At 47.0% G+C, this 27105-nt stretch overlaps 1 protein-coding gene and 1 non-coding gene across 2 annotated transcripts; one reads left to right on the forward strand and one right to left on the reverse strand.

Moving 5' to 3' along the window:
* Positions 1–531: 531 nt before the first annotated feature.
* On the forward strand, positions 532–25998 carry Znf541 (zinc finger protein 541). The gene is made up of 14 exons (XM_021648293.1): positions 532–935; positions 6185–6425; positions 7842–9681; positions 11494–11552; positions 11846–12005; positions 13400–13718; positions 19539–19602; positions 20118–20260; positions 20567–20670; positions 22039–22114; positions 22580–22668; positions 24798–24938; positions 25074–25255; positions 25346–25998. Exons 1-14 carry the CDS (start codon positions 629–631, stop codon positions 25512–25514), a joined length of 3894 nt encoding a protein of 1297 aa, XP_021503968.1. The 5' UTR covers positions 532–628; the 3' UTR covers positions 25515–25998.
* On the reverse strand, positions 4241–4347 carry LOC132652067 (U6 spliceosomal RNA). Its single transcript, XR_009589559.1, has one exon. It is a non-coding gene; the product is annotated as a U6 spliceosomal RNA (small nuclear RNA).
* Positions 25999–27105: the final 1107 nt, after the last annotated feature.

Below are 27105 nucleotides of genomic sequence, written 5' to 3' on the forward strand. Positions count from 1 at the left end.
CTCCAGCTTGACTTCAACATTTAAACTCTATTAAAACTCATATACTCGCTCTTTTTTTTTTTTTTTTTTTTTGTATGAGACTTTGCCTGTCCAGGCTGTTTTACACACGCAGTGTGTCTCCATTTGGGCAGCAGTATTTCATGTGATTCCTGGCCACATGGAATAAGTGATAAGCAACCCCAGTCTTAAACCTGGGCCTGAGTTTCCCAATCCTGCACATCTAGCTTTGAGTTTTCTTGTTGCTGGCACTGGGTTTACCTTGCTTGTCTGTTCTGCCTGGACACACGCTAAAGTCTGTCTGATCTTTCTGGTCTTTATAGCTGGAGGGAGAGGACTCAGTAGTCCACCATGTGCTATTATTCTTCTGTCCAGTTGACAGATGAGGAAATGGGGCTCATGGGACTTGCCTAAGGTCATGCAGCTGTTAAAGGGCAAAGAGCAGACCCATTTGGGCTGCTCCATTTCCAAGTCCACATCCTGCCTACCATATCTACCACCTCTTAATTTTGATTCCTCTTTGTTCATTTTCAGGAGCTAGCTGCCAGCAAGGGCTCTCCCCTTTCTGACTCTAGACACGGCCTTGCTTGTCTGGAGACGGGCTCTGGCCAGGACCTGGCAGTGGAAAGCCATGGAGCCATACAGCCTTGGGGAAGAGGGATCCCTTCCATCAGAAGGGCACGTGGCCTCCTTCTCTGAGAGTCAGGGGCTCAACTGCAGTGACACAGTCAACCGGGACCTGGGCCCTAGCACACGGGACCTGCTCTATGCTGGCTTAAGCAGTTTGGATCTTGACCCCAGTCTCTCCACATCAGACATGCCCAGTGAGGTGCTGGAGGACAATCTGGACACCCTGTCTCTGTACTCAGGGAAGGACAGCGACTCTGTGAAGCTGCTGGAAGAGTATGCAGACTCTGAATCTCAGACCTCCTTACAAGGTGAGCTTACTCGTGGACACAGCACCACAGTTCCCGCCCCATTGACTAGGAAAGGTCTCCTTAGCTGGGCATGGTGATGAGAGCTCATAACCATTGTAAAAGCATGTAAAGACAAGCGCAGGAGGAACACTGAAATTCCGAGGCCAGCAAGAGCAAAATAGTAAGACTCTGTCTCTGAAAACAAACGTGAAACTAAAGGGAAGGAAGGAAAGAAAAAATAAAACAAAAATCTCTTCTTCTATAGGAGGCTTTTGGCCTACTTTGGAATTGTTCCCATCTTGTGAAAGAAAGGAAATACTAATCCTAGGGAACTAGATTGAGAAATGGGTTTTGGAAGAGGTGTGTGTGTGAGAAAGAGAGAGAGAATGAGAGGAGAGCTTTGTGTAGTCAGTTCCCTTCTTCCATCATGGGTTCTGGGGATCAAATCCAGGTCTTCAGGCTTGCAGAGCATGTGCTCTTACCACTGAGCCATCTCACCAGCCTGAGATCTTGATCTTTTGTCTGGTGTGTAGACAGACCGTTGGGCTTGTAGAAGACTTTCCTATCATGGCCATATCTCAAGAGCACTTTTTATTCTTCCAGACTGAATGGGGGTCCTGTCCATTCAGTTTGTGCTTGTCTAACTGTGAGGGTTGAACCAGAGGCACCATGTATTCAGATGTTAATTGCTTACCCCTCGAAATTCTTACGATTCTCAAGTACACAGAATGATACTGTGTAACTTTGCCTCCAAATTATCCCTGATTGGCTGAATAAATGCCATTACACTGGAGCTGGGCAGAAGAGAGGTGGGCAAGGCCAAGATTCGAGGGCTTGGAGTTCAGAAGGATCACGGGAAAGAGTGAGAAAGGGGGAAAGGTAGAGAAGAGGCAAGGCAGCCGCCATGGGTTAATGTAAAGAAGAACCACGTGGCCTGGAGGAGTGTTCTCTGAGGATCAGCAATAGACACAACCAAGATGAGAAACGTGCAAGTATTTATGGGTTATTGGGTGGGAAGTAGCCCAGAAAGGAATCATTAGAGCAATTGGCATGGGATGCAAAGCTGGGAGGTTAAAGGGTAGCTCCAGTGTAGAGGCATATTAAAAATCTTACTGGTGCCTGTGTGTTTTGTTGATATGATAGCAAGTTGAATAATATCCACCAAAATAATTATAGGCTATTGATAGTAAACATTAATAGCCTTTTTATTTTTCTACATCTAACTTTTCCAGGCCTTATGTCTTAACCTGTAAAGTAAGGGATCTCAATTCTTTTATTTCCCCTGCCCCAAAACAAAAGTAATGAGAAGTGAAAAAGGAAAAGATTGCAAAAGCCTTCCATAGACCATAATGTACCAGACAGGTATTAGGTGCTTGATTTGTTTCTGCTTTGTCCTTTTAAAAGAGATCTTGCCGTCTTTCCAGGAGAGAAAGATGACCTCCAGCAGACCTCTTACCTCAGTCTACCCAGGAGATAGGACCATAGGTTATGCCGCCATACCCAGCTAGTTGTTTCATAACCAATACTGTCAGTAATACTTCATCTTTGGCCTTGATTCAGTACCAAACTTTTCTTTTCACCCATGAAAGAACAAGGGGAGAATTAGTGAAATATTGAACAGCTTGGGTAAGTCTCATTTTAGTTTGCTGTTGGGCTCCTGTAAAAGAGAATTCTTTTGGTTTTGGTTTGGCTTGGTTTGGTTCTGACCCTCTTTATTAGTTTCTGGCAAGTTGCTTCAATGGACTGACTGGGGTAGAGCTCCATTACCCTCCAGTGGTGGGCAAACCCACCATTTGCAGGTAAATCTACATCTAAATGCCCTAATACTCTGATAGTAATCTTTTGGGATTGTGTCTGAAGAAGTGCTCCAAAACTTGCTAACATGAAAGATTCTGAAGGCCCACCCCAAAGATTACCAAGCAATGTCAGGCCTATCTGTTGGAATGAGGGCAGAGCAGGAAGTTTTAGAATTATGAGAGTTCACATAGGAAGACTGTAGCAGTAGCCAGGCCCCAGGGATGTGATATGGCACTTAGCTTTGGCTATGGTGATACATTTTGCTGGTCACAGGAACCCTAATTACCATCAGTTATTCTTAGGGTTCTGCTTAATTTAGCCTTCCTTTATATTCAGCTGTTAATGCTGGGCCCCCAAACACTAAATTTCAACTCCATTCTTTTAAAACTTAAATTCAGGTTCATATAAATGAATATGCTTATGTCATTTTCTTCCTTTTTGTTTTTGAGATGGGGATCAACTGTTGATCAAGCTGGCAGTGAATTCCTGGGCTGGGGTGATTTTCCTGCACCAGCCTCTTTAGTACCTGGGACTACAGGAGTGCAGTGCATGCCCAGCTTTCATTTATTTTTATTGTTTATTTGAGACAGGTCTCACTCTTTTGGCCAGGTTGTCCTCAAACTTTGAGTCATCCTCCTATCTCAGTTTCCCAGGTGCTGATGACTGCTGGCATGAGCCACCACACCTGGCTATATTAATCTTTTTTTTTTTTTTCACTTAGAAAAATAAAATGTGCTGGGGGGTGTTGGTGCACACTTTGATCCTAGCACTTGGGAGGCAGAGGCAGGTGAATCTCTGAATTCAAAGCCAACCTGATCTACAGAGGGAGTTCCAGGACAACTAGGACTACACAGAAAAACCCTATTTCCAGAGGGTGGGAGGGTGGCGGGAAAGAAAGTGCATTTATTATATAAAATATAGTAAGCAAGAAAAAAAACACCTCTAAGCTATGTACTACACACATAAATACTTTGTTTCCTTTTTTTTTTTTTTTTTTTTTTTTTTTTTTGTGGGGACTATCTACCTATCTCCCCAGACAGGAGTGAACTCAGCAGTTCTCCTGCTTTAGCTGGGACTACAGATATACACCACTAGGTCCAGCTCCTAAATCTTCAACTGCATGGATGAAATTGCTCAGATTATATGTTGTTGGTTTTTTTTGTTGTTGTTGTTATTGTTGTTTTTATTTTTTTGTTTTATTTTTTTTTATTAATTACAGTTTATTCACTTTGTATCCCCCCATAAGCCCTTCCCTCCTCCCCTCCCGGTCTCACCCTCCCTCCCCCTTCTTCTCGAATTCTCCTCCCCAAGTCCACTGATAGGGGAGGTCCTTCTCTCCTTCCTTCTGATCTTAGTCTATCAGATCACATCAGGAATGGCTGCATTGTCATCTTCTGTGGCTTGGTAAGGCTGCTCTCCCCTCAGGGGGAGGTGATCAAAGAACAGGCCAATCAGATTATGTCAGAGGCAGTCCCTCTTCCCATTACTATGTAACCCACTTGGACACTACACTGCCATGGAATTCATCTAAAAATATGGAACACTTCACGAATTTGCGTGTCATCCTTGCCCAGGGGCCATGCTAATCGTCTCTGTATTGTTCCAATTCTAGTATATGTGCTGCCGAAGCAAGCACTATATGTTGTTTTATAGAGTTAGTACATATGAAAGGCCCTGAGTTCCAATCTCCAACAAATACATGTAATAATTATGATGGTGTTTGTTGTTGTAAAAGCTTGGTGTATTTGGATCCCTAGGTGAGAATGAACTGATTGTTACTGACATAGGTGTTCTAGTTTCTTGTCAGACCACAGTCTTGGTGGACTGTTAAAAAGTTTTCATGAACAGTTTTGAAGTATTTTATTTATGTGTGTATGTTAATATCTCCTCTGTTCTACATGTATGTAGGTATGTAGGAGAACAGAACGGGGCATTGGATTTCCTGGAGCTGGAGTTACAGGCAGTTGTGAGCTGCCTGGTATGGGTGCTGGGAACAAGACTCTGGTCCTTTGCAAGAGCAGCCAGTGGTCTCTCTCTCTCTCTGTCTCTCTGTCTCTGTCTCTGTCTCTGTCTGTCTGTCTCTCTCTCTCTCTCTCTCTCTCTCTCTCTCCAGCCTCTGTGAACAGCTTTTTATATACTAAATTTCCTTTTGGATTAGTTCACTGAACATTGTGCTTACCATTTTCCACTAGTTTCATGACACTGCTTTATAGAATGCTCAGTCATCTTCGCAAATGACTTTGCCTGTATCTGTGTACTTGTCAGTTTTATTTCCTAGTTTTAGAGTTGCTTTAAGGTATACTTAAAGTACCCCAGCAAGGCTGAGGACTGTATTCCGAGGGAGCCTGACTTGATAGTGTTTATACTTTTAGAGTTGTTTGTTCAGTTACTGCCAAGGTGATTTTTCCCTCTCAGTCTTCTTGTCCAGGCCTCTCTCTGGCCCCAAGACAGGCAGTCTGTTCTTTCTCTACACATTGGCCTTTCCAGTATTTGAAGACATTTCCTCTCCCAACTGAATGTCTTCATTTCCTTCAGCTGCTCCTCAGGTGACACAATTCATAAAATACCAGCTGTCATTTTACCAAGGGGTGCAGAAGATGTGGGAAATTCAGATATACACAGGGGCGGGGAAATAAAACCTGCCCATCTCTGCCTATTTCTACTAAATTTACTTTTCTTTTTTCATAACCTGGGGTAATTCTATTTTTAAGTAGGCTGTTTTCTCTTTTCGTTCTTTTTCTATTTTAGTAGTATTATAGTATGAACATCCGTCCATGTTTTTGGATATATCTGTAGTTTTTGTTTGGAAAGTGTATAGGTCACTTTTAGAGTACTTGCCAAGCACTAGCATTTCTTAGACTCTTTCTTTCGCTCGCTCGCTCCCTTACACTCTCTTTCTCTCTCTCTCTCTCTCACACACACACACACACACACACACACACACACACACACACGGTGGGGGGGGGAGAGAGGAGAGAAAGAGCACAAACCCTTAAACTCTCTTGTCAGATATAAAGTTGTTTCTAACATTTTACTAGAAAAAGCAGGTAGTTTTTTTGTTGTTGTTGTTTTGTTTTTTAAATCTGAGAACCCAAGAGCAGAGCCAGATGGGTGAGTGCCCAAGGGCACAATTTTTTTCTTAGGTTTGGATAATGTAGCTCTGGGTAGACCTCGTGTGAGTGTCGGTGACAGAGTAGGTCGGCTTCCAGCCCTGCTTGTCTTCTCATGCTGCTGCCCTAAAAGCTCAGCCCAGACCTTCACTTCTTGCACCAAGACCAGGTGCAGTCCTGTATATATATGACCTGTTCTGGACCCTGGTTCCCTTCAAGCCAAACCTTGTCTTCTGCCATGCAGAGCTGCTGAGGTGGAGGAGTCCCAGGCAACCTGGACAGGGCCATGTGCTAAGGGTCTGTATTGCTTTAGCACTCCCATACCCTAGCTCGATATAACCTGTGCTTTCTTCCTTTGTTTAGACCTAGGGCTGGGCGCACTCAAGGTGACTAAAGAGTCTGATGAAGGAGGCAGGGCCACTGGGAGTACAAGGAAAGGCAAGCGGCAGCACAGTTCCCCTCAGAACCCACTTCTGGATTGCAGCTTATGCGGGAAAGTGTTCAGCAGTGCCAGTTCCCTGAGCAAGCATTACCTGACGCACAGCCAGGAGAGGAAACACGTGTGCAAAGTCTGCAGCAAGGCCTTCAAGCGCCAGGACCACCTGTATGTCAAGAGTCTGGTCAGAAGAAGGGGAGGGGGGCATGAACCTGTCCTTCTACCCTCTCGTCCACCCATGCTATCCTCTGTTGAGCCCCCACTTCTGTGCTCCCCAGATGTGTGTTCCCTGTCCTGTGGGATGGACTCAGTTCTCTTCACATCGCTACTGTCTGGGGCTCTTCACTGAGACAACAAATTTAGACATTGAGGAAATCCCTGCCTCTATTTGCAGACATGACTTGCAGTTTATAAATATGATGAGTTAGCACACATGATGGTACACTGGGGAGGTAGAGGCAGGAGGAGCAAGAGTCCAAGGCCAGCCTCTGCTACATACATAGCAAGTTTGAGGCCCACCTGGGCTACATGAGAAAAACAAAAACAATACAAATGAGTTTGGATAACTCGGTAAAGAGATGTCCTAAGTCCCTAGCAGGCATCTGAGGACACAAGGTCAGCAGCCTCTGAGGATTTTACAGAAAAGCCTGTGTAAAAGCTCAGAACAAAGTCCCTTTGATGTTAATGTCTTGAGAATAACATTTTGTTGTTGTTGTTGCTGTGAGGCTCAAGAGTGGGAGAGGACTGTGCCTAGCTAGGGGATTGGGAATAAGGAGAGGCTTTGATGAGTACCCCTCTCGTCACCCTCTGGCCCAGCCTCACCCAAGGCAAAGGTCATTTTCTTCTAGGACTAGTGCTTAGGTCTTCTGAGTCCTTTCCTCATAAGACCATGGACATTCTTTGTAGAATGACAGTAGTCATTAAAATGTCTCAGCTACATGCACTGGGATTGTCCAAAGCTATACTGTCAGGATCCCAAGGGTAAGGCTCCTTGTTGGCTGTGTAATTTCCCACATAAGAACAAGTAGACACAGCAAACATTTACATGCATTTACAATTGCACAGATTATTGGCACATTGGTCTTCTGGATCTAGGAAGGTTTTATTAACTGTAAATTGGTATCTTGGCAGAAGTGGTGAAAGGGGGCTGCTTCAGGAAGCTGTCACCATACACAGTATTATGGTAGTCCCATGTTGGCATCTCCTCAAATGTATTCTGCAGAGCTCTGCTTCTCAGGAATGCTGGTGGAGCTATATGAAAGCAAAGGTTAAATACACCCCCTGCACCCCATGCTTTGTGAACCTCCAAAGAGTAAATTGTGGGGCAGGGAGTGCACCCATGTGCTTTAACACACCCTGCTGTACCTAGGTCCCCAGAGCTCACCTCTAGAGAACTGTTGTCTCTTGTGAGCCCACTTTGGGGAACCTGATCTGGCTTCCATGAGATGTATTTTTCCCTGTGTTTGTTGGTGGTGAGGGCAGGGAAGTAAGTCCCTCCCAGCTGGCTAGACAGAATAGGAGTTTCAGGCATTTCCTGTGTTGAGGTGTGGAGCCTGTTGACCTCCCTTCCATGTCTCACTGCAGGACTGGGCACATGCTTACCCACCAGAAGACCAAGCCCTTTGTGTGCATCGAGCAGGGCTGCAGCAAGAGCTACTGTGACTACCGCTCGCTGCGCCGCCACTACGAGGTTCAGCATGGAGTATGCATCCTGAAGGAGGCTCCACCAGAAGAGGAGGCCTATGGGGACCCTACCCACAACCATGATGTGGCCAGCCAGCCTCCACCCAGTGGCCTCAGGTCCCTGGGGCCCCCAGAAGCTAGATCCCCTGGCTCTGTCTTGCCCAACCGAGACCTCCTTCGCTGTATCGTAAGCAGCATTGTCCACCAGAAGATTCCCTCGCCTGGCCCAGCAGTGGGGCCTGCTGATACTGAAGCAAGGGGCTCAGCCTGTGCCTGCCCCACCTCACTGGGATCATCATCATGTACACCGGCCAACACCCCGGTGGCTCCAGGAACCCTGGGCTCTGAGGTTCCTGAGGAAACTCATATGCAACGGAAGGAACCTGCCACTGAAGTGTTCACAGCTGTCCAGACAAGGGCAGCTGAGACTAGTGCCCCTGACCCACCAGAGTCAGAGTTGGAGTCAGAGTCTCCACGACTTCAAAGGCCGTCCTCTCTGGAGGGCTGGCCAGAAGGTAGCTCGCTGCCTGCCTGCCTGCCTCTTTTTCGAGGCCACTCAGTCCCCTCAGGTTCCCAGCCTTCCAGCCACAACTTCCAATGGCTCAGGAACCTGCCTGGCTGTCCCAAGAACAAGGGCAGCAATGTGTTTATGGTCCACAAGCCCCCTGCAGTGTCATCCCGAGAGGGCTCTGAGGGGACCTCTGGGCCCAGCAGCACCCCCACCACAGTAGAGCCTTCACCTAGCCTGGGCACCAGTCAGGAGGACCTGCTTCCATTTCCTCCTGCCATCCTGAAGGCACCTGGTGAGGCCTCCAGTGAAGTCCGGCAGGCAGCTGGGGAAGATGACAGCTGGGCTCCCAAGAAGAGCAAACCGGACTGTGAGTCATTCCCATGGCAGAGCCCCACTGAGCTTGGGCTCCAAGATGCACAGAACCCAGGTGGACTCCCCTCAGATGCCACACCTCTCTTCCGGCAGCTGTTCATGAAGTCACAGGAATCTCTAGTAAGCCACGAGCAGATGCAGGTGCTTCAGATGATTGCCAAGTCCCAGCGGATCTTCTCCCACACCCAGGTGGCTACAGCCTCAGCCCAGAGACCAGGGCCAGAGGGCAAGCAGTCAGCCCTGAAGCCATTGCAGGGGCCATGGCCACCACAGGCCCTGCCACCAGTATCCACTGTAGAGTCTTTCCAGATAGGCCCTGGACACTCGGAGCCAGAGGGATCCCCAGTCCGCAGGAGAAAAACCTTGCCTGCAGTGTCCAGAGAAACATCTCCTGGTGGCCCAAGGCGAGACACAAAAGGAGGCCCCAAAGTAGCCTCTGCACCACCATCCCTCACAGGGCCACCCCGGAATCCAGACAACTCTTCATTGGCCAAAGGGACCTTGGACCTGGGGGACATTATCCCCAGTGCAGGCTCACGGCAGACCCAGTTAGGTGGAGATGAGCCAGCTGGAGCCCAGCTGGTTGGGAAACAGGGGCAAGTCGAGAATGGCCTGGCTTCAGGGACTATGAGAGGTGAGAAGGGCCCAGCCTGCCCTCGAGGTGGAGGCTACAGGCTCTTCTCAGGCCACCCCAGAGCCCAGAGGTTCTCAGGTTTTCGGAAGGAGAAAGTGAAGATGGATGTGTGTTGTGCAGCTTCTCCCAGCCAGGTGGCCATGGCGTCCTTCTCATCGGCTGGGACTCTGGCAGATCCCCCCAGGGACATGAAGTCCAAGCTGACAATCTTTAACAGAATCCAGGTATTTGTACCCCTCTATTATGTTTTGGGCTGTGGCAGGGCTGTGTGTGTGTCCTTGGATGTTTTCCACTGGGTAACTGTGCAGGCACTTGCCCGTTGCAGTGAGTTCTCAGATGTGATTTACAAAGACAAACACTGATTGATAACTGTTGCTCACTAAGCTGTATTCCCTGTGTTCCCTTGTCTCCTACTTCCTCCTATATTTCCCTCCTTCACCTCTGGAGAGGACATAAACGTATGGGCTTCCTCCTTTAACTGTTAGCTCCATGGGATGGCTGTGAATTACACAGGCATGTGCAGAACCTTGGTCCTTTGTACATCATGCAGTGACCATCTGCTCTGGGCACTTAGCCACTCCTCCCTCCATCTCACAGCTACCACTTTGTGAACATTTACATCTTTGTTAGCCAAATGCTGTTTAATGAACCCTTTCAAAGTTTGTGCTTTGGCAGACTTTGGGATAGTCACAAGTTTACACAACTATTACTGTTGGCCTGAACACTGCAATAGTCCCAGAAGATACCCTGCATCCCTTAGTAATCACCCTAGTCTTTTGGTCCCTCTACCATTATCCTTCCAGCCCTGGGTACCCGCAAACCTTCTGTCTCCACAGCTTTACTGCTCTGGACATTTCATGTCAGTAGAGTCAGATGTTGTGTGGTGGTTTATGTCTGGCATTGCCTGTTTGTATCACATGGCCAGGGTTCATCCATGTGGCAGCTTCTGCCAGTACTTAATTATTATACTTTTTAGAAATTAAAAACAATTTTTACATTTAGTGTCAGGGTATCACTATGTAGCTTTAACTGGCCTGGCTTGCTACTTAGCCTAGTCTGGCCTTGAATTCACAGAGATCAATTTGCCTTTGCCTTCCCCTGAGTGCTAGTATTAAAGACATGTGCCACCATACTTGGCACATTTTTTTAATGTGTGGCCGGGGGCAAGTATTAGTATGATCATGAGCATGCCACAGAGCTCATGTGAAACTGAAGACAGCGTGTGGTGCTGGTTTTCTCCTTCTACCATGTGTGTTCCAAAGATAAATCATATCATCAGACTTGGCAGCAAATACCTTTACCACCTGAGCCATGTGTTACCCACCCTACTCCCTTCCTTTTTCTGCCTGAGCAATAGTCCAGTGGATAGACAGGCCAGATTTGATTTGGCCATTCGTTAGTGGACTGTTTCCACTCTTTGGATCTTGTGAGTGAGCTGTCGGGAAGGCTGGGTGCAGCTTTCTCTTGGCTGGACCCTAGGACCAGATCCTACAAAATGTCTTGCTCAATGTTTAAATAGCCAGGCCACTTTCTAGAGAGCAGTGCTGTTTTCCAGTGCCTCTGCTCTGCACAAGTGCCCTGGTTCTCCATGCACTTTGCTGTTATAGTCACTCTAGAGCACGCAGTGGTGTCTACCTGTGCTGCCACTGCCACGCCCTGGTGCTACTGACGTTAGCATGTGCTTGTAAACATAAGCACCTCCCACGAGTTTATAGCCCACTTGTGAACTGCTGCCTTATTGACATGCAAATATTTACACACACACACATATATACATATGTATATTCGGTATATACATCAGACATGTGACTCGCAATGCTTTCTTCCCTTGTATGGGCTGTCTTTTCGTATTATATGTGAATACTTGGGTTGAAACTTTCAGTTTTAATGAGTCCAGTGTGTCTGTTGTATTTTATGCTTTGCTTTGGTGTCAAACCTGAGACACCATTGCCCAGTGCACCATCATGCTTTCCCAACGCTGTCTTCCTTGTTCCCTTGTCTGGGCTCTGCTGGCTCAGGTATCTTCTCATCTCCAGGGTGGAAACATCTACAGGCTCCCCCATCCAGTGAAAGAAGAGAGCTTGGCAGGTGGATGGTAAGTTCAGAAGTCCTTGTGCCCACCAAGGCACTGCCCCTGGCAAGTCCTCTGGCTTCTCTGTACTGTTGAGTGAAAGACCCAGAGGCTTCCAGCCCTGAGAGGATGCTTCAGCCCTTGGGAAGTTGAATATGCTCTTCCATTTTCAAGTTTAGTAATGGTTATCGGTGGTTTGGGGTTACATGCAACAAACAAACAAACAAACACAACAACAAAACAAAAAGGCAACAACAAAGCAGCAGTCAGAGCTAGAGCATTCTGCCAATCTTCCCCTCTGCTTTCTCTATCCACAGCCATCCGCCAAATGGGGGTCCCACAGACTGGATGGAGTCAAAGAGTACTTTCGTGTGCAAGAATTGCAGCCAGATGTTTTACACTGAGAAAGGACTGAGCAGCCACATGTGTTTCCACAGTGACCAGTGGCCGTCGCCTCGGGGGAAGCAGGAGCAGCAGGTGAAGGGGCAAGTGGTGGCTTTTGTGGTACAGGATTGGACAGGCTTTGGGGAACAGATGAAGAGACCATGTCATTCATCTCTGGTTAAAGGCAGCATCCTGGCAGGGATGGTGGGGTAAATAAAGGCCAGACCATCTGTGCAGGCCTGCAGCAGCCCCACTGGCCCTTACACCAGCCTCATGGCCTTTCTTTGTCATGAGAGCAGCTTCTTCTTCCTGGCTGTTCTCTTAGAGTTGCCAACCCTCTATGTTTAGATATTTGGCACAGTTTTGCACTGCTGAGAATAGGGGTTCCCCAAAGCCAAAATGTCCTTGGAAAACATAGCCACAGCTGGGGAACACAGCCAAGGCTGGTGCTTCTCCAGCTGCTGTTTCCCACCTGCTGTGGAAGTCCTGGGGGAACTCCAAACCAGAAGCATCCAGAAGCACTTCTCTCTAGAAGCCTTCGTTTGCACCCACAGCTGACACTGGCTAAGCCCATGTCAAGCCTAACGATGTAAGTGCTGGTGTCAGCAATCACCCTCACAACCCATGTCCTGACCCTAGTCAGCAAATGACCCCAAGTTTATAGGCCTGGCATGTGAGAGAAGAAGGACCTGAGGAAGGCTGAGGGACCAGCAGGAAGGCACATCAGAGCTAAGACCTGGAAGAAGAGAAAGGCTGGCAGGGAAGAAGGAGCAGTGGAAGATATGAAAGGTCATTGTGACTACGGTGATGGATCTCTGAAGCTCATCTTTTTAATGCTAGACCCTGGACTGAAGTGTCTGTGTCAGTGCTAAGGCACTGTTCGCTCATAAGAGTTGCAGGCATCTGGGAGAATACATTTTCTGTTTTGTTACACCATAAAATGGTGTCTCTGGCCTCCACTCTTTTTTCCTCTTTATGCATATTTTTCTTGTTTTCTATTTTCTTTTGTTTTTTTGTTGTTGTTGGTTGGTTGGGTTTTTTTTTTCTTTCTTTCTTTCTTTTTTTTTTTTTTTTTTTTGAGACAGGGTCTTTATTATACCCGAAACTTGCTATGTAGACCAGGCTAGCCTTGAACTCACAGAGATTCACTTGCCTCTGCCTCCTATGTGCTGAGATTAAAGGCATGCCACTTGAACACTGAACTGCCCCCACACATCCCTGTGTGGCTGGGTGAGGCTCTGGGCCTCAGGACATTACCATACTGATGTGTTAGTCAGTTCTGGCTCAGGTGGAAGTGGGCTGTGAGCAGAAGGTTCTACTTAGCCTCCTGTGCTAAGTCCTGGGTGCACCCACAGCAGGCATACATGTCCAGCTTCCCTCTGTCCCCATGGCCAACCCCATTTTCCCATCCCTGCACCAGCTGAAGCCTGAGTTAGTATAACAGGTGGCCTCAGGTAACACCTGTGGTTCTGCCCTCTCTTCTTCAGGGACAAGAGAAAGATGGGGAAGAGAGAGACAGCAAGGAGAGCAGCCAGTACAGAAAGCGGAAGAAGCGGCCCCAGCCCAAAGCCCTGTTTGCCCCTCCTGCACCCTCTGCCCTTGGGGAGTCAGGCCCAGGAGGGTGCCACCAGAGCTGCCTGCGCTCTCCTGTATTCCTGGTGGACCACCTCCTGAAGGGCTTGTTTCAGTGCTCTCCCTACACACCACCGCCCATGCTTAGCCCCATTCGTGAGGGCTCAGGCTTGTACTTCAACACCCTCTGCTCCACATCCCGGTCTGGGCCGCACCTCATCAGTCCTGTGCTTGGTGAGTGAGGCCAGAGAGTGGGTCCCGCCTGGGCTAAGGTGCTTCTCCTGTGGCCCACAATCACTCTGTCTTGTGCTATCTGATCTAGCCATTCTTTCCAGCCTTGTATGTGCCTATTCTGGGGGACTGTGTGTTACTCAGAAACCTTCTAGATGTTTCTTGTGTGTTTTTTTTTATAGTTTTATTCATTTTATGTATATGACTGCTCTGTTTTCACACACATTAGAAGAGGGAATCAGATTCTATTACAGATGGTTGTGAGCCACCATGTGGGTGCTCAATTGCTGGGAATTGAACTCAGGACCTCTGGAAGAGCAGTCAGTGCTCTTAACCCCTGAGCCATCTCTCCAGCCCCAGATGTTTTGTTTTGTTTTGTTTTGTTTTTTCTAACAGCCAGAAAGAACATACTAAGGCCATTCATCCCAATCACCTGTATGTTCATTTTCATAACTGCTGTATGGAGACAGAGACCCACACCATGCCTGGCCTGCCATGGGGATCAGCCATTTCAAGCTGGGCTCTGAGTTTCCCCGCACACTATTTTTAGAGGCTTTGTTACCTCAGAAGCCTGTGCTCCTGGCAGCTATAGCACTCTTCCAGCTCTCACATTTCTCTGCACCCCCCAGCCTCAGGTGGCCACTTGCTGTCCTTATAGAATTTCATATAAGTGACATCATACAGTATGTGACCTATTATGTCTCACCATTTTACTTAGTTTGATGCTTTCAGGGTTCACCAGGTGGTAGCGTGTGTTAGGACCTCTTTTTTATTACTATCTAGTAATAGTCTGCTGGGTGGCCAGATCACTTCTTTTAGTCTCAGTTGATAGGTATAGCTATTGTTTCCCTTTTGGCTGTTGTAAATAATACTGTAAGAATATTTGTGTATAACTTCCTATGTACCATTTCCTTTTGTGTAAATACACATGGAAATTCTATTTAGCCAAAGTGTTTGTCCCATTTTTGGATTCCCACCAACAAGCCAGGGGAGTCCTCATACCTTTACCCCTTGCCTACACATGTAGACTGTGCTTCTTTCTAACTATCCTGTCAGATAAAAGGTGCCTCTTGCTATGTTTGGATCTGTGTTGTCCTAATGGTTACTGGGGCCAAGCATCTGGGTGCCCACTGGCAGCTGGTGTGTCTTCTTTATAAGTGATCTTCTTAAGATCAATCTGTTCTTGGTGTCATTTGTGGTCTCGATTTTATATGTGACAAGTTGACTGGCACAGGGTCATAAGAGACACTCCTGTTTTCTCTGTAGCCCAGGGAGGCTGTGAGTTCATGCCCCTCTTGCCACAGCTAGACCCAGAGTATCATCTTTTTTTTGAGAGTTTTATAAAATTTTTTTGTTTGGTTGATTTGGTTTGGTTTGGTTTGGTTTTGGTTTTGGTTTTTCAAGACAGGGTCTCTTTTATGTAGCCCTGGCTGTCCTGGAACTTGCTCTGTAGGCCAGACTGGCCTCAAACTCAGATTCATCTGCCTCTTCCTACCACTGCCTGGCTATAATTTTGACTCTTAAATTTACATCTTTAAGTCAATTTCCAACTAGCTTTTGGGTATTGTATGAAGTAAGGATTAAAGTTCATTATATTACATGGATTCCACTTGCTCCAGAATCATTTGCTGGAAAAGATCATTCCCATTGAGTTGGTTTTGGTGAATTGTTTTATTAAAATTGGGAGACAGCTCAGCTGATGAAGTGCTTGCCACACAAGCATGAAGACCTGAGTGAAGTCCCCAGAACTCCGGCACTAGGAAGACAGGTGCTTCCCTGCAGCAAGCCTGGCAGCCAGTCCAGCCTGGTCAGTTCTAGGCCAGTGAACTAGCTTGCCTCAGAAAACAAGGTGAATGATATCTGAGGAATAACCTATGACATTTATGTCAGCCTCCACACACTTGCATGCTTTTCTGCATAGATGTATACTTGCACATACAAACACACACCTCCATTAATCATCAGTGCATGGGTTTGCTCCTCAGACTTCAGTTCTTCCGTGTTGATCTGCATGCTTATTTTTATGCTGGGAGCACAATGTTTTGACTATTATGGATTTGTGGTAAGCTTTCAAATCCGCGTGTTTGAGCTTTTCTGTGTCTTCCAGGGCTGTGTTAGCTGCCATGGGTCCATTACATTACTGTAGAACTTTAGGATCAGTGATGACTTTGATAGTTATCTGTTGAATATATAGATAAGTCTAAATTATCCAGTATAGATAATTTATCTGTTCATGGTGGACCATCCTCCCATTTATTTAGATCTTGTTGCAATCTGTCTCAGTCATTTTTGTCAGTGTATGTCTTACATATCTTTGCTGTTGCTTTTTTTGAGATAGGATCTCTATACAGCTCAGGCTGGCCTGGGACTACCCATCCTACCTGTGTCTCCCAAGTGGTAGAAAGGCAGGCACATGCCACCATTTGCTGTGCAGTAGACATCTTTCCTTAGCATAATCCGTTCAGATTTGTGTTTCATGCCGTAGTGGTGAAGAGCGGAGACATGGCACTCTCCATCTTACAGGCTTTTTCTGCTCCAGCTATTTCCAGTGCAGGTGTGTCATCAGACCCCATTCTGAGCCGTTGTCCTTCCCACTTTACACACACTGTCATAGATCTGGTCACGTGGAGCCGAGAAAGAGAAGAAAGCAAGCGCCGCCTGCAGAGTGTACTTTACCTGTAATTTCCGTGGGGCCATTACCATCAGGTGCTAGTCTTCCATTGTATGTGTGCACAGTCGTCTGTGTGAGTGTGTGTGTGTGTGTTCATGTGGACAGGTGCACATGTGTGTGGAGGCTCGAACAACCCTGACTATCAATGCCTCTTTCTTTTGCAACAGGGTCTTTCACTGACCTGAAGCTCCTGGAACAAAGTCGGCTGGATGGCCAGTGAACCTAGAGACTCTGTTTTGCCTCTCCAGCACTGGGATTGCAAATACGCAGCATGATACACGGGCGTTTAGTTTTGTTTTGTTTTCTGTTGTTTTTCTATAGGCATTCTGCGGATGAGCTGAGGTCTTCCTAACTGATGGCGCCATGTCCACAGAAGCACAGTCCTTGCTTCTTTGTACTCTCACTGTAACATATATTACATTTCCAGATGCTTCAGGCCCATAATATACACTGCCTTATGCAGATGATCTTTAAGTTAATTAGGAAGAGAAAATAAATTACAGTTATACTGCCTTTTATAATTAGCTGAACAATCATCCCTACCAGCACTTTAGAATGTAGAGTCACACCACTGCTTGAGTGCTCTTTATAGTCCCCTTTTAAAGATGATGATAGGTTTAATGGTACACAATCCACATGCTCTACATTTTATTCTTGCTTTGAGTCAGGGTCTTGCTGTAGGGTCTTAGCTATGGCTAGGACACATTTAGAGAGCAGGCTGGCCACAGAGGTCACCCCGCCTCCGCCTCCTGAGGGCTTGGAGTAAAGTGTGCACCACGTGCCTAGCTTAATTTTTTAAATTATGTGTATGTGTTTGGGGGTATTGTATGTGAGTACAGTATGGTTTAGATAGGGGCATTGGATCCCCTGAGGCTGAGGTTATAGTTATGAGCTACCTGATGTGCGAGCTGGAAACTGAACTTAGGGTTGTCTGCAAAAGCAATCTGACCTCTCTTCAGCCCCACAGTTTATCATTTTAAACTGCCTAATGTTTCAAGGGCTCTTAGTAGTGATACAGGATCATGCAGCATCATGTCATAATTGCTTTTCAGACATTTTTTTCTCACCCAAGAAAGAAACTCCATTCTCTGCCACCATTCCTTTCCTATTCTCTTGCCCAGGTTCAGGCTGAGCTCATCCACTTTCTGTCTCTGTAGGCTTGGCTGCTTGAAAGGTCTGAAACATATGGACTCACAGTATGTGGTTCCTTATGCTTGGCTTCCCTCACCCCCATCGTGTTCAGATTCCATCTGTGCTGTGGGATGTCTTGGTATCTTTCTCCCAAGGGTGAAGAATATCCCTCCTGTAATATTTTTCATAAGCCAAGATTGGTAGCAACAGATTTTTCTCAATTTTCTTTAAATCTGGGAATGTTTTTTTCATTTTACTTTTTAAGGTTTACTTTCTGGTATAAGACTTATTTGACATTTATTTCAGCACAGTGCTGTACCCTATCTTCAGACCACCAGTTTCATAAGAAGTTAACTGTGAGCTTACTGGAGTTCTGCAGAGGGTGAAGTGGGGTTTTTGTTGTTTTTGGTTTTGTTTTTTCTCATTTTGCTTTTGAGATTTTAATTTTTGACTTTGCAAGTTTCCTCTGTGTTTGTCCTATTTAGAATCACAGCGCTTCTTGGACATTTTTTCACCAAATCTGGGGGAATCTCCTACCATTGTCTCTAAATATCTTTCCATTCTCTTCTCTTTTCTGTATAGTGCATCCATTGCCTGTGGTCTCAGCATTCAGTGGTGTCGTGTCCATTCTTTTCCCTCTGCAGGTTCTTTATTCCTTCTCCTTCAGATTTGCTGACTGTTTCCTTCTACCAACTCATTCAAACCTGTTGAGTTCAACATTGGTTACTGTACTTTTTAATATCAGAATTTCCACCTCTTAAAGTTATTTCTTGATGAGAATTCATCATTCTAACTTCCTTGATTTTTTTAATTGTACAGTTTTAATGTTACTTTCTTTTTAAAAAATACATGTATTTATGCATGTGGGCACATATGGAGGTCAGAGACAAATTTCTAGGAGTCAGATCTCCCTTCTACCATGTAGGCCCTACAGATCAAACTCAGGCCATCAGGGTTGGCAATAAACGCTTTCACCCCTGAATCATCTCATAGGCCTTTCTGTAATTTTGTTAAGCCTGGAGCTGTGTGTTGTGGAATAGAGTCCATGGGAGAGATTTAGTTATCCAAGCCAGAAGCTTATGTGGAAGAAAGCCAAGCTTGCTTAGGAGTCACGGAGTCTCATTCTCATCAAGAGAAAGTCAAGTTTCTTTTTTTTTTTAATTTTTAAACCTCATATTGATTGATTGGTTGGTTAATTGATTGTGCTTAAATATGTGCATGGTTGCTACATGTGGAGGTCAAAAGACAACTTGTGAGAGTCCGTCCTCTTCTTTTACTAGATGGGTCCTAGGAATTGAATCAAAGTTGTCAGGCTCTGGGTCAAGTGCCTTTACCCCCTGGACAATTTTATTGGCCCATTAACTTACTGTTTTAATATCTTCATGTTGGCTTTTGTTGTTGTTGTTTTGTTTGTTTGTTTGTTTGCATCAAGACAGGGTTCTCTGTGCAGCCTTGGCTGTCCTGCACTTGCTTTGTAGACCAGGCTGTTTTTTTTATCACTTTTTTCACATCTATCTATCCATCCATCCATCCATCCATCCATCTATCTATCTATCTATCTATCTATGTCTGTGGGTACACATGTGAGATGAGGGGACAACCTGAAGCACTCAGTTCTCTGTTTTCACCATGTGATTAATCTAAATTCCCCCAGGATTACTCTAAACTCCTCAGACTTAGTGGCATCTCCACCAGCTGAGCCATCTTACCAGCCTCCAGTTTGTTTGTTTGGTTTTTGAGACAGGGTCTTTCTGTGTAGTTCTGGCTGTCCTTGAACTCACTGTGTATACCAGGTTGGACTTGAACTGTCAGAGATCTGTCTGTCTCTGCTGCCCTCTGTACTACCATGTCAAGCAGATAGTTTGTTTTACTCTGTTTCTTCCTCTGCTTTTTTCAGAAGTCTTTCTTTCCCTCTGGGCCCTACAGTTTTGTTTTTACCGAATGTCCACAAAAGCAGGTAGAAGGCCCCAAGGATCCTGTCAGGTCAGTCTTGTTGAGGCTCTACCCTGTATGTTTTCTAGACCAAGTGGACGGCTCCTTTGGCATCTGTGTGGTGAAGGATGACACTAAAATCAGCATCGAACCGTGAGTTGGGACACTTAGTGCCCAAGTCCTTCCAGTGAGAGTGCTTTCACCAGCCTGGCCTCCAGAGCTTCCTTTTCCAGATCTGTCTTCCCAGGGAGGGCAAACCAGACGCAGATACTCCATAGAGAAGCTGTGGGTTTCTTCTGTAGTAGGTCAGAAGTGTCTGCTGTGTTACTTCTCTTTAACTCATGCAGTTGGTCATGGGGTGGGGGCAGAACCTCTGCTATGGACCTGGGTTTCTGGATAGAAGTGGTGACAATGTAGTGCAGGAGGGTAGGCCATTTGTAGGTTAAGGCTGGACAACGTGATCAGTGACAGCACATAGACAGGAAGAGTGTTTTCAAATGCCTGTCTTTATTGGGCAATGAAGGTAATAAGCAGCCACCATGAATGAGAGATGGCATCAAGCTGCCATGGAGCAGGCTGTGGCAGTGAACAGAGTATGCAGTGCATTTCTGCTGTTTACTAGCTTAGTCACCTTTGCATCCTGATGACTGTGTGTGGCCTCTTTTCAGACACATCAACGTAGGAAGTAGATTTCAGGCGGAGATACCAGAACTGCGGGAGAGGCCACTGGCCAGAGTGGATGAGAATGCAGCTTCTCTGGTTTGGAAGCCATGGGGAGATGTGATGACCAACCCAGAGACCCAGGACAGAGGTGGCTGAGGCTTTGGGTCAGACCCCAAGCTCCTCCTTCCCCATCCATCTGCAGGAAATGTTCCCTCAGTCCAGCACCTCTCTCCCACATTGTATTTCCCAGAACCACCTCTGACTTACCAGTGCAGGTGCCAGGCCAGGGTTCCTATGGTTCCTCCTTGTTCCCTTTACCCAGTCTGCCCTATATGGGGATGTAAGGAAAGGGGAGTTGACCGGGAGCCCCTGTGCTATGGGGAAGGTTACTTCCCTGTCATGGCCTGACTTCATTTCTTCTCTCTAATGCTCTCGGGCTTTGCTGGGACCACAGTGATGGAGCTCTGCAATGTGGCATGCTCCAGTGTGATGCCAGGAGGGGGCACCAACCTGGAGCTTGCCCTCCACTGCCTGCATGATGCCCAGGGAAGTGTTCAGGTGAGACCCTGAGCACCCTACACTCCTGGGGCTGGGCATTCTGAGCCTTGGATTGCTCAGCTGAGAAAAGATGAAGGTCCGTGTCTACAGCCCTTTGAGGCTGGCATAGCAGAGTGAAGAGTGAAAGGTACTCAGTTACAGGATTTGTGTGTCAATTATTAATCCTCTAGGACAACAGTTCTTAACCTATGGGTTGTGACCCTTTCGGAGTCACCTGAGACCATTGAAAAACACAGATATTTACATTATGATTCTTAACAATGCCAAAATTACAGTTATAAAGCAGCAGTGAAAATAATTTCATGGTTGGGAGACACCATAATATGAGGAAGTGTATTAAAGGGTTGCAGCTTTAAGAAGGTTGAGAGCCACTCCTCCAGGAGAAGAGGTTCTGGAACAGTGCAGGAGGACCAATGTTTAAGACCTGAGACTCAGTCCCGGGCAATGCTTTCTGCCAAGCTGAGGGGCAGTGCCTGGCATGTGTATATAAGCACCCAGGGCTGTCAATCATGTCAGGGCTCTATCCTTGGCTTATACTTTATTATCCTCATTTGGAGACTCTTTAGACTTACTGAGTGGAAAACCTCATTTTGTTTTTGTTTTCTAAGATAGGGTTTCTCTGTGTTGCCTTGACTGTCTTGGAACTCACTCTGTAGACCAGTCTGGCTTTGAACCCAGAGATCCACCTGCCTTTGCTTCCCAAGTGCTGGAATTAAAGGTGTGCACCACCACCACTCAGCAGAAATACTTTTCATTTTATACCAGACCCTAGAAAGTCCATATCTGGTCCTCACTGGGATTAGAGTAGTCCATACCCTCACAGGGCTTATCATTTAAGAGACAGATGTTTAAAGGTGTGTTTCTGAGGGATGTGGTCGCTCACACCCGTGCTTCCAGAACTTAGAAGGGTAAGGATAATAAGTTTAAGATCAGCCTGGGCTACAGTATGAAGTTCGGGCTCATAAAGTCAAAGGCTGGTAGTGTAGCTCGTATGTGGGGCCCAGGACTGCGGAAAGGAAGAAGTATCCTAGCAAGGAGTGCAGAAGGGGAAAAAATGGAGTGCTGGTTGGGATGGCATTCTTCAAGGCAGCAGGATCTGCTGGGGTAGGATTATATTCCTCACAAACCCACATACTGTGTCCTTCATAGAAAAAGTCACATTTTGAAGGTAAAGATGGCATTCAAAGGGGTGCTTAGTGAGGTTGTCGTGGGCCCACAGACTGTCCACCAGCACAAGGACCAAGCACTTGTAGGTCACCTTGAACCAGATGACTTTAGAGACATTTGTTTTTCAATGAAAGAAAGAAGAATTGAGGCCATCTCCCTGTCCCCTGCCTTGTGAGTGACCCACACCTGCTCTCATTCCAGGTTGCCCTGGAGACTCTGTTGCTCAGAGGGCCCCAGAAGCCCCGGACTCACCCGCTGGCTGACTATCGCTACACAGGTGACTGGAGAGAGGATTGATTGATCCTGGGGCCTGGCTGGTCCCTGCCAGGGCTAATGGCAAACTCCTCCTGTGCTTCTACCCCTAGGCCTTCTTTTCAGGGCCCATTGCCTGACTTCCTGGAGAGACCTGTTCTTTCCAGGGGGAATCAACAAGCACTGCCTTGAGTTGGCTAAACCCCACCAACCCTATTCCATCATTCCCTCATTCTTCCAGCAAGATCAGTGCTCCTGACCAGAGCAGGAGACATGGGCTCAGGTTGAGCACAGCAAAACCTGGCAGTTTGGGCCCACCTGCCCTTGTTAGGCCACTAAGGCCCCAGCCAGTTGCCCACATCTGTAATATGAGGATAGTGAGCCCCTCTATGGGGCTCTGTGGGGTTTGGGAAGACTGCACATACTGGCAGTGCTAAAGGGTGTGATCCCTTGAGAAAAACCTCTCCTGCCCCACTCTGCTCCCTGGCAGGTTCAGACATCTGGACCCCCATGGAGAAGAGGCTCTTCAAGAAGGCATTCTGTGCCCACAAGAAGGACTTTTACTTGATACACAAGACGGTAAGGTGACAGAGAGCTGGGGCAGTAAGCCCCACCTCACACAGCACATTCAGTACCTTTTAATCAGCTTGTTACTGCACAAGGCTGCCCCACCACTGCCCTGCTTCTCATCAGTAAGCACTGGTCACTCTAGCTCAGCACTTGTTTCTGTTCTCTGTCCAGATTTACTCATGTGTGCATGTGCTGGAAAACATTTGAACATGCAACCCAATACGTTCTTCTGGTCTTTTTATTTTTATTTTTTATTTTTTGAGACAGGTTCTCTCTGTGTAGTTCTGGCTGTCCTGGAACTCACTGTGTAGACCAGGCTGGCCTCAAACTCAGAGATCCACCTGCCTCTGCCTCCTGTGTGCTGGGATCAAAGATGTGCACCACTAACACTTAGCTCTCTTTTCTGATTTTTAAAAAATGACATACATAAAACTATACATAAGGTGTAAGGCTGAGTTTGTTTTACATATGTATGCCATGTATGCACCTGAGAGTGTCACCACAGGCAAGAGAATGACTTCTCTGTGATGCCCAGCACATCCTTCTTCCATATCATACCCTATCACATGTGCCACAGTGCCTCTCCCCACCCCTGCCCAAGTTCCTGGACAGCCCTGGTCTGTAAGAAAGTTTGTGCTCTCTGGAGTTTTGAATCACTAGAGCAGTCAAAAACTTCATCTAGCTGCTTAAACTCAGTATATTTACTTTGGAGTTTCTTTGTGTTGCATTTATTAATAGTTCATCCTTTCTGCTGCCAGATAATACACTACTGCATGGGTGTACCACAGCTGTATCTAATCATTTACCAGTTGATGGACATTTGAGTGCTTTCCAGTTTGCGCAGTTATAAAAGAATGTGGTTGCAAGCATCACACATAGAATCTGCTCTCAGAGCTCACTGTCTTTCCCAGCACTGTTTCTTTCATTGTTTGTAGCTAAAAGATAAATTTGCTCCTGTTGCTCAATCTTGCTCAGAAACAGAAGTCAACTTCCATTTCCTTTTAACTTGGTGCTGTTTCCTAAGCAGAGGACGTGCTGCCTTGACATCTAGTTTGTGACAAAACACAAGCAGTTTCAGGTTCATGTGGAGAAAGTGTGTTCTGGAGTGAGGTGCTCACTGGCCAGTTAATTTCCTGGGAAAGTTTCCTTTTGGGCAGCTCAGCTTTCCTTTCCATCCTACCTCCCTTCTTCCTTCTCCTCCTCCTCTTCTTCCTCTTCCTCCTCCTCCTCTTCTTCCTCATCCTCCCCTTCTTCCTCTTCCTCCTCTTCTTGGTGCTTGGAAGGGAACTCACATCCTCTTTCATAGTAAGCAATCTTTTCACCACTAGGTCTTACCTTCACCTCTCCATTTTGGTTCCCCTCAACCACCCATATCTTTCTTTCTTGATATAAGGCATCAATGTGTATCCCAGGCTGGCCTCAGACTCTCAGTCCTCCTGCCTCAGCCTGTTGAAATCTAGGATTACATTCCCATATCACCTGGCTCCAGAAGTCCGGGCCTTGAACTCAGAGATCCCCGCCCTCTGCCTCTAGAGTGTTGGGATTGGAGGTGTGCACCACCACTGCTTGGCCAGAACTCATGTTTGTTGAAACAGGGTCGATCTATATCCCAACCTGTCTTGGAACTCTCAGAGATTAGGCTGCCTTTGCCTCCAGAGAATTAAAGGCATGCAGTACCACATTCAGCCCAGGAGTCATATTTTTACAAGTGTAAGTGGCTAGGCCTGAGAATTCTCAACTCCATCTGCACTCAGAGAGAGCTATCCTTCCCATGTGGCCACTTCTCTGGAGGGCTTCTGAGGTTCTGTTTAGTTGGTGGCTTCAAGCTCATCACAGAGGAAGGACATGCTGTGTTGATGAGCCTTAATCTCACTGAGTGTGGCTGTTGCCTGCTGTAATGTCATAGTGAGCCGTCTCACCTGTGGGTCTTTGTATGTCTTCCTACAGGGAAGGAAGCATGCTGGACTTGGTGCTGATGGCTACTATGTGGCTTCACTTTGGACCTTCACCACCCAGAAGGACCAAGATCCCTGCCTTTGCCCAGCCAGGGGCAGAGATGTTGGGGAAGGGATTTCCAGGGTGGAGTTCACATGTGAGGTACTGCTCACAGCCTGCTTCTGTGTCTTCCTTCTCACTAGATCCAGACTAAGAGTGTAGCACAGTGCGTTGAGTACTACTACATCTGGAAAAAGATGGTTAAGTTTGACTGTGGCCGAGCTCCTGGGTTGGAGAAGAGGGGCAGGAGAGAGCTGGATGAGGTAGAAAGGACTGAAGACAAGGTAGAGGATGCATGAGGGAATGGCCTGGGTGCATCTGTGGTCAGTCGGTGGGTGGTGGAGGCTCCCAAGGGAAGGTCTCCCTGACAAGGAGATGGTCCCACACTACTGTCTTAAGTCATCTCTACCCCTCTGAAGGTCACTTGCAGCCCTCGGGAGAGACCCACCCACCGTCCAACTCCTGAGTTAAAGATAAAGACCAAGAGTTACAGGAGGGAGTCTATCCTTCACTCCAGCCCAAGTGCAGCCCCGAAGCGCACCCCTGAGCCTCCAGGGAGTGTTGAGAGCCAGGGAGTGTTTCCTTGCAGAGAGTGTGAAAGGTACTAGCCTTCCCTCTGGACCTTCACCCTCTGGCCTGACTCACCTCCCAAGCTCCCCCAGCTCTGACTCATATCCTTGTGACTTCTCAGGGTGTTTGACAAGATCAAGAGTCGAAATGCCCACATGAAGCGCCACCGCCTCCAGGAGCACGTGGAGCCCGTCAGGGTGAAGTGGCCTGTGAAGCCCTACCCACTGAAGGAGGAAGAGGAGGAGGAAGAGGAGGAGCTGGGGGCTGACATGGGCCCTCTGCAGTGGTGACTCCTTGCTGGACGCTGCTCTGCAAGGAGAGGGGATCCAGCGTCTGGGCCAGTGCCCTGGGCCTCTCAGGAGTATTTGGGGCACTCTTATCATCTCTGTCCTCTCACTGTCCAGCTTTGCTAGCAAGTTTGCCTGGCATTTGGACATGAACCGACAGAAGCTGTCAAGGTAGCTCTCAAGCCATGTGGGTGACCAGAGGCTTCATTCCCTCCTGGTTAATAGTTGCTTACTTGCAGTCCCAGTCACTTGGAGCAGGGGATCCTGAGAGGCAGGTTTGGTCTAGGTGGAATTTAGATCTTAGTGTAGGCACAGGACTGGCTTTATTAGAATCAGTAAGGACACCTGAAATCCAGTGAGCTGGGCCCTTGGGGCAGGGCCTCCCTGCATTCCCACCATCCCTACTCTTGCAATGACTGTATATTGTTAGGTGTGTTTTTTACGTGTCTGCTTGTATCTTATTAAATTGGGTTCTTAAAGAGCTGTCTTCCAACTTCCAAGCCTGTGTGCTCTGCAGAAGCTTCAGGGCCATAGCTGGGACCAGGAGGTGAGCAGAGATAGAGAAGGGAGGCACAGTTAGCCATACTTTGATCAGCAGTTCCCAGTCTGTAGATGGGAACATACACAGAAGCGAAAGCCCCTTCCTCATTGAGCTTCATTTTAGGAGGATGTCTTGTAGCAGTTGTGAGTGAGCACACAGGTGAGAAGGTGGTGACAGTAGGCATGCTCTGGCCATGATAATGGAAGGGTTGGTTAGACTGAAGCCAACCTGAAATGAAGAAGGATCCTGACAGCAGACAGAATAGTACCCAGGCTGCAGCCCATGTAAGGACAGGGACCTCTATCCCAACCCCAACCTGCAAGAGCCCTGCCTCACCTCCTGTGTCCCAGGGCCCCATCCCAGCCCTACAGAGAAGGTCTCACCAAGGGACTACATCTCAGCTAAAGCTTACAGGCAGGGAACTGATTTTAGAGCTATTAAGACACCCTGTTCGAGGGAAAGGGGAGTACAGGGCAGCCCAGGAACCAGAATTGGTCCTCTTCCTTCCTACTTGAACATGTTTTCTCAGTGTGTGTAGCTGGTATATGAGGAAATGCACTTTGCTTAGTGGATGTTCCCAATGACCTGAGCATTGCTATAATGAGCACTCCACTGCTGCGCCCTGAGTGTTCCAATTCCATGAATGGAAATACAAGTCTGGCCTTATAGGCTAAGGGTATGTAGTCACCTATTGCTGCGTATCCCATTGCTCCAAAAAGATGGCACCTTGTAGTAAATGGAAGTGGAAACAACTGCTTGTGGACATCCAGACTCACCAGGTCTGTGGTCAGAGTACAGTGCTGAGAACAGATACATTTGGGAAATCAGTTAATGGCAGTCAGGGGAAGCTATCTTTTGTCTTTTCCTGTTCCCAACACCCAACTCACATAACACTTTCCTCAAATGTTCTTTGCTAGCTAATTGGTAAAGTTCAGTAAAGGAGAGATAGAGATTCCTGGGCCACAGCACGGTGTTGGGACTGGAATCATTGTGATCTAGGTAAGATTAGAATAACTAGATTTGCAGAAAACTAGCAGCATAGTGCCAAAAATT

This window comes from Meriones unguiculatus, chromosome 1 (genome assembly GCF_030254825.1).
Source record: "Meriones unguiculatus strain TT.TT164.6M chromosome 1, Bangor_MerUng_6.1, whole genome shotgun sequence".
Lineage (NCBI taxonomy): Eukaryota > Metazoa > Chordata > Mammalia > Rodentia > Muridae > Meriones > Meriones unguiculatus.

Bases quoted from the DNA above. Each gene is read 5' to 3' on its own strand.
- Znf541 (XM_021648293.1), top strand. From the start codon at position 629: ATGGAGCCATACAGCCTTGGGGAAGAGGGATCCCTTCCATCAGAAGGG. The intron at 936-6,184 runs GTGAGCTTACTC...TCCTTTGTTTAG, and splicing joins ATCTCAGACCTCCTTACAAG to ACCTAGGGCTGGGCGCACTC. The intron at 12,006-13,399 runs GTGAAGGGGCAA...TCTCTTCTTCAG, and splicing joins GGGGGAAGCAGGAGCAGCAG to GGACAAGAGAAAGATGGGGA.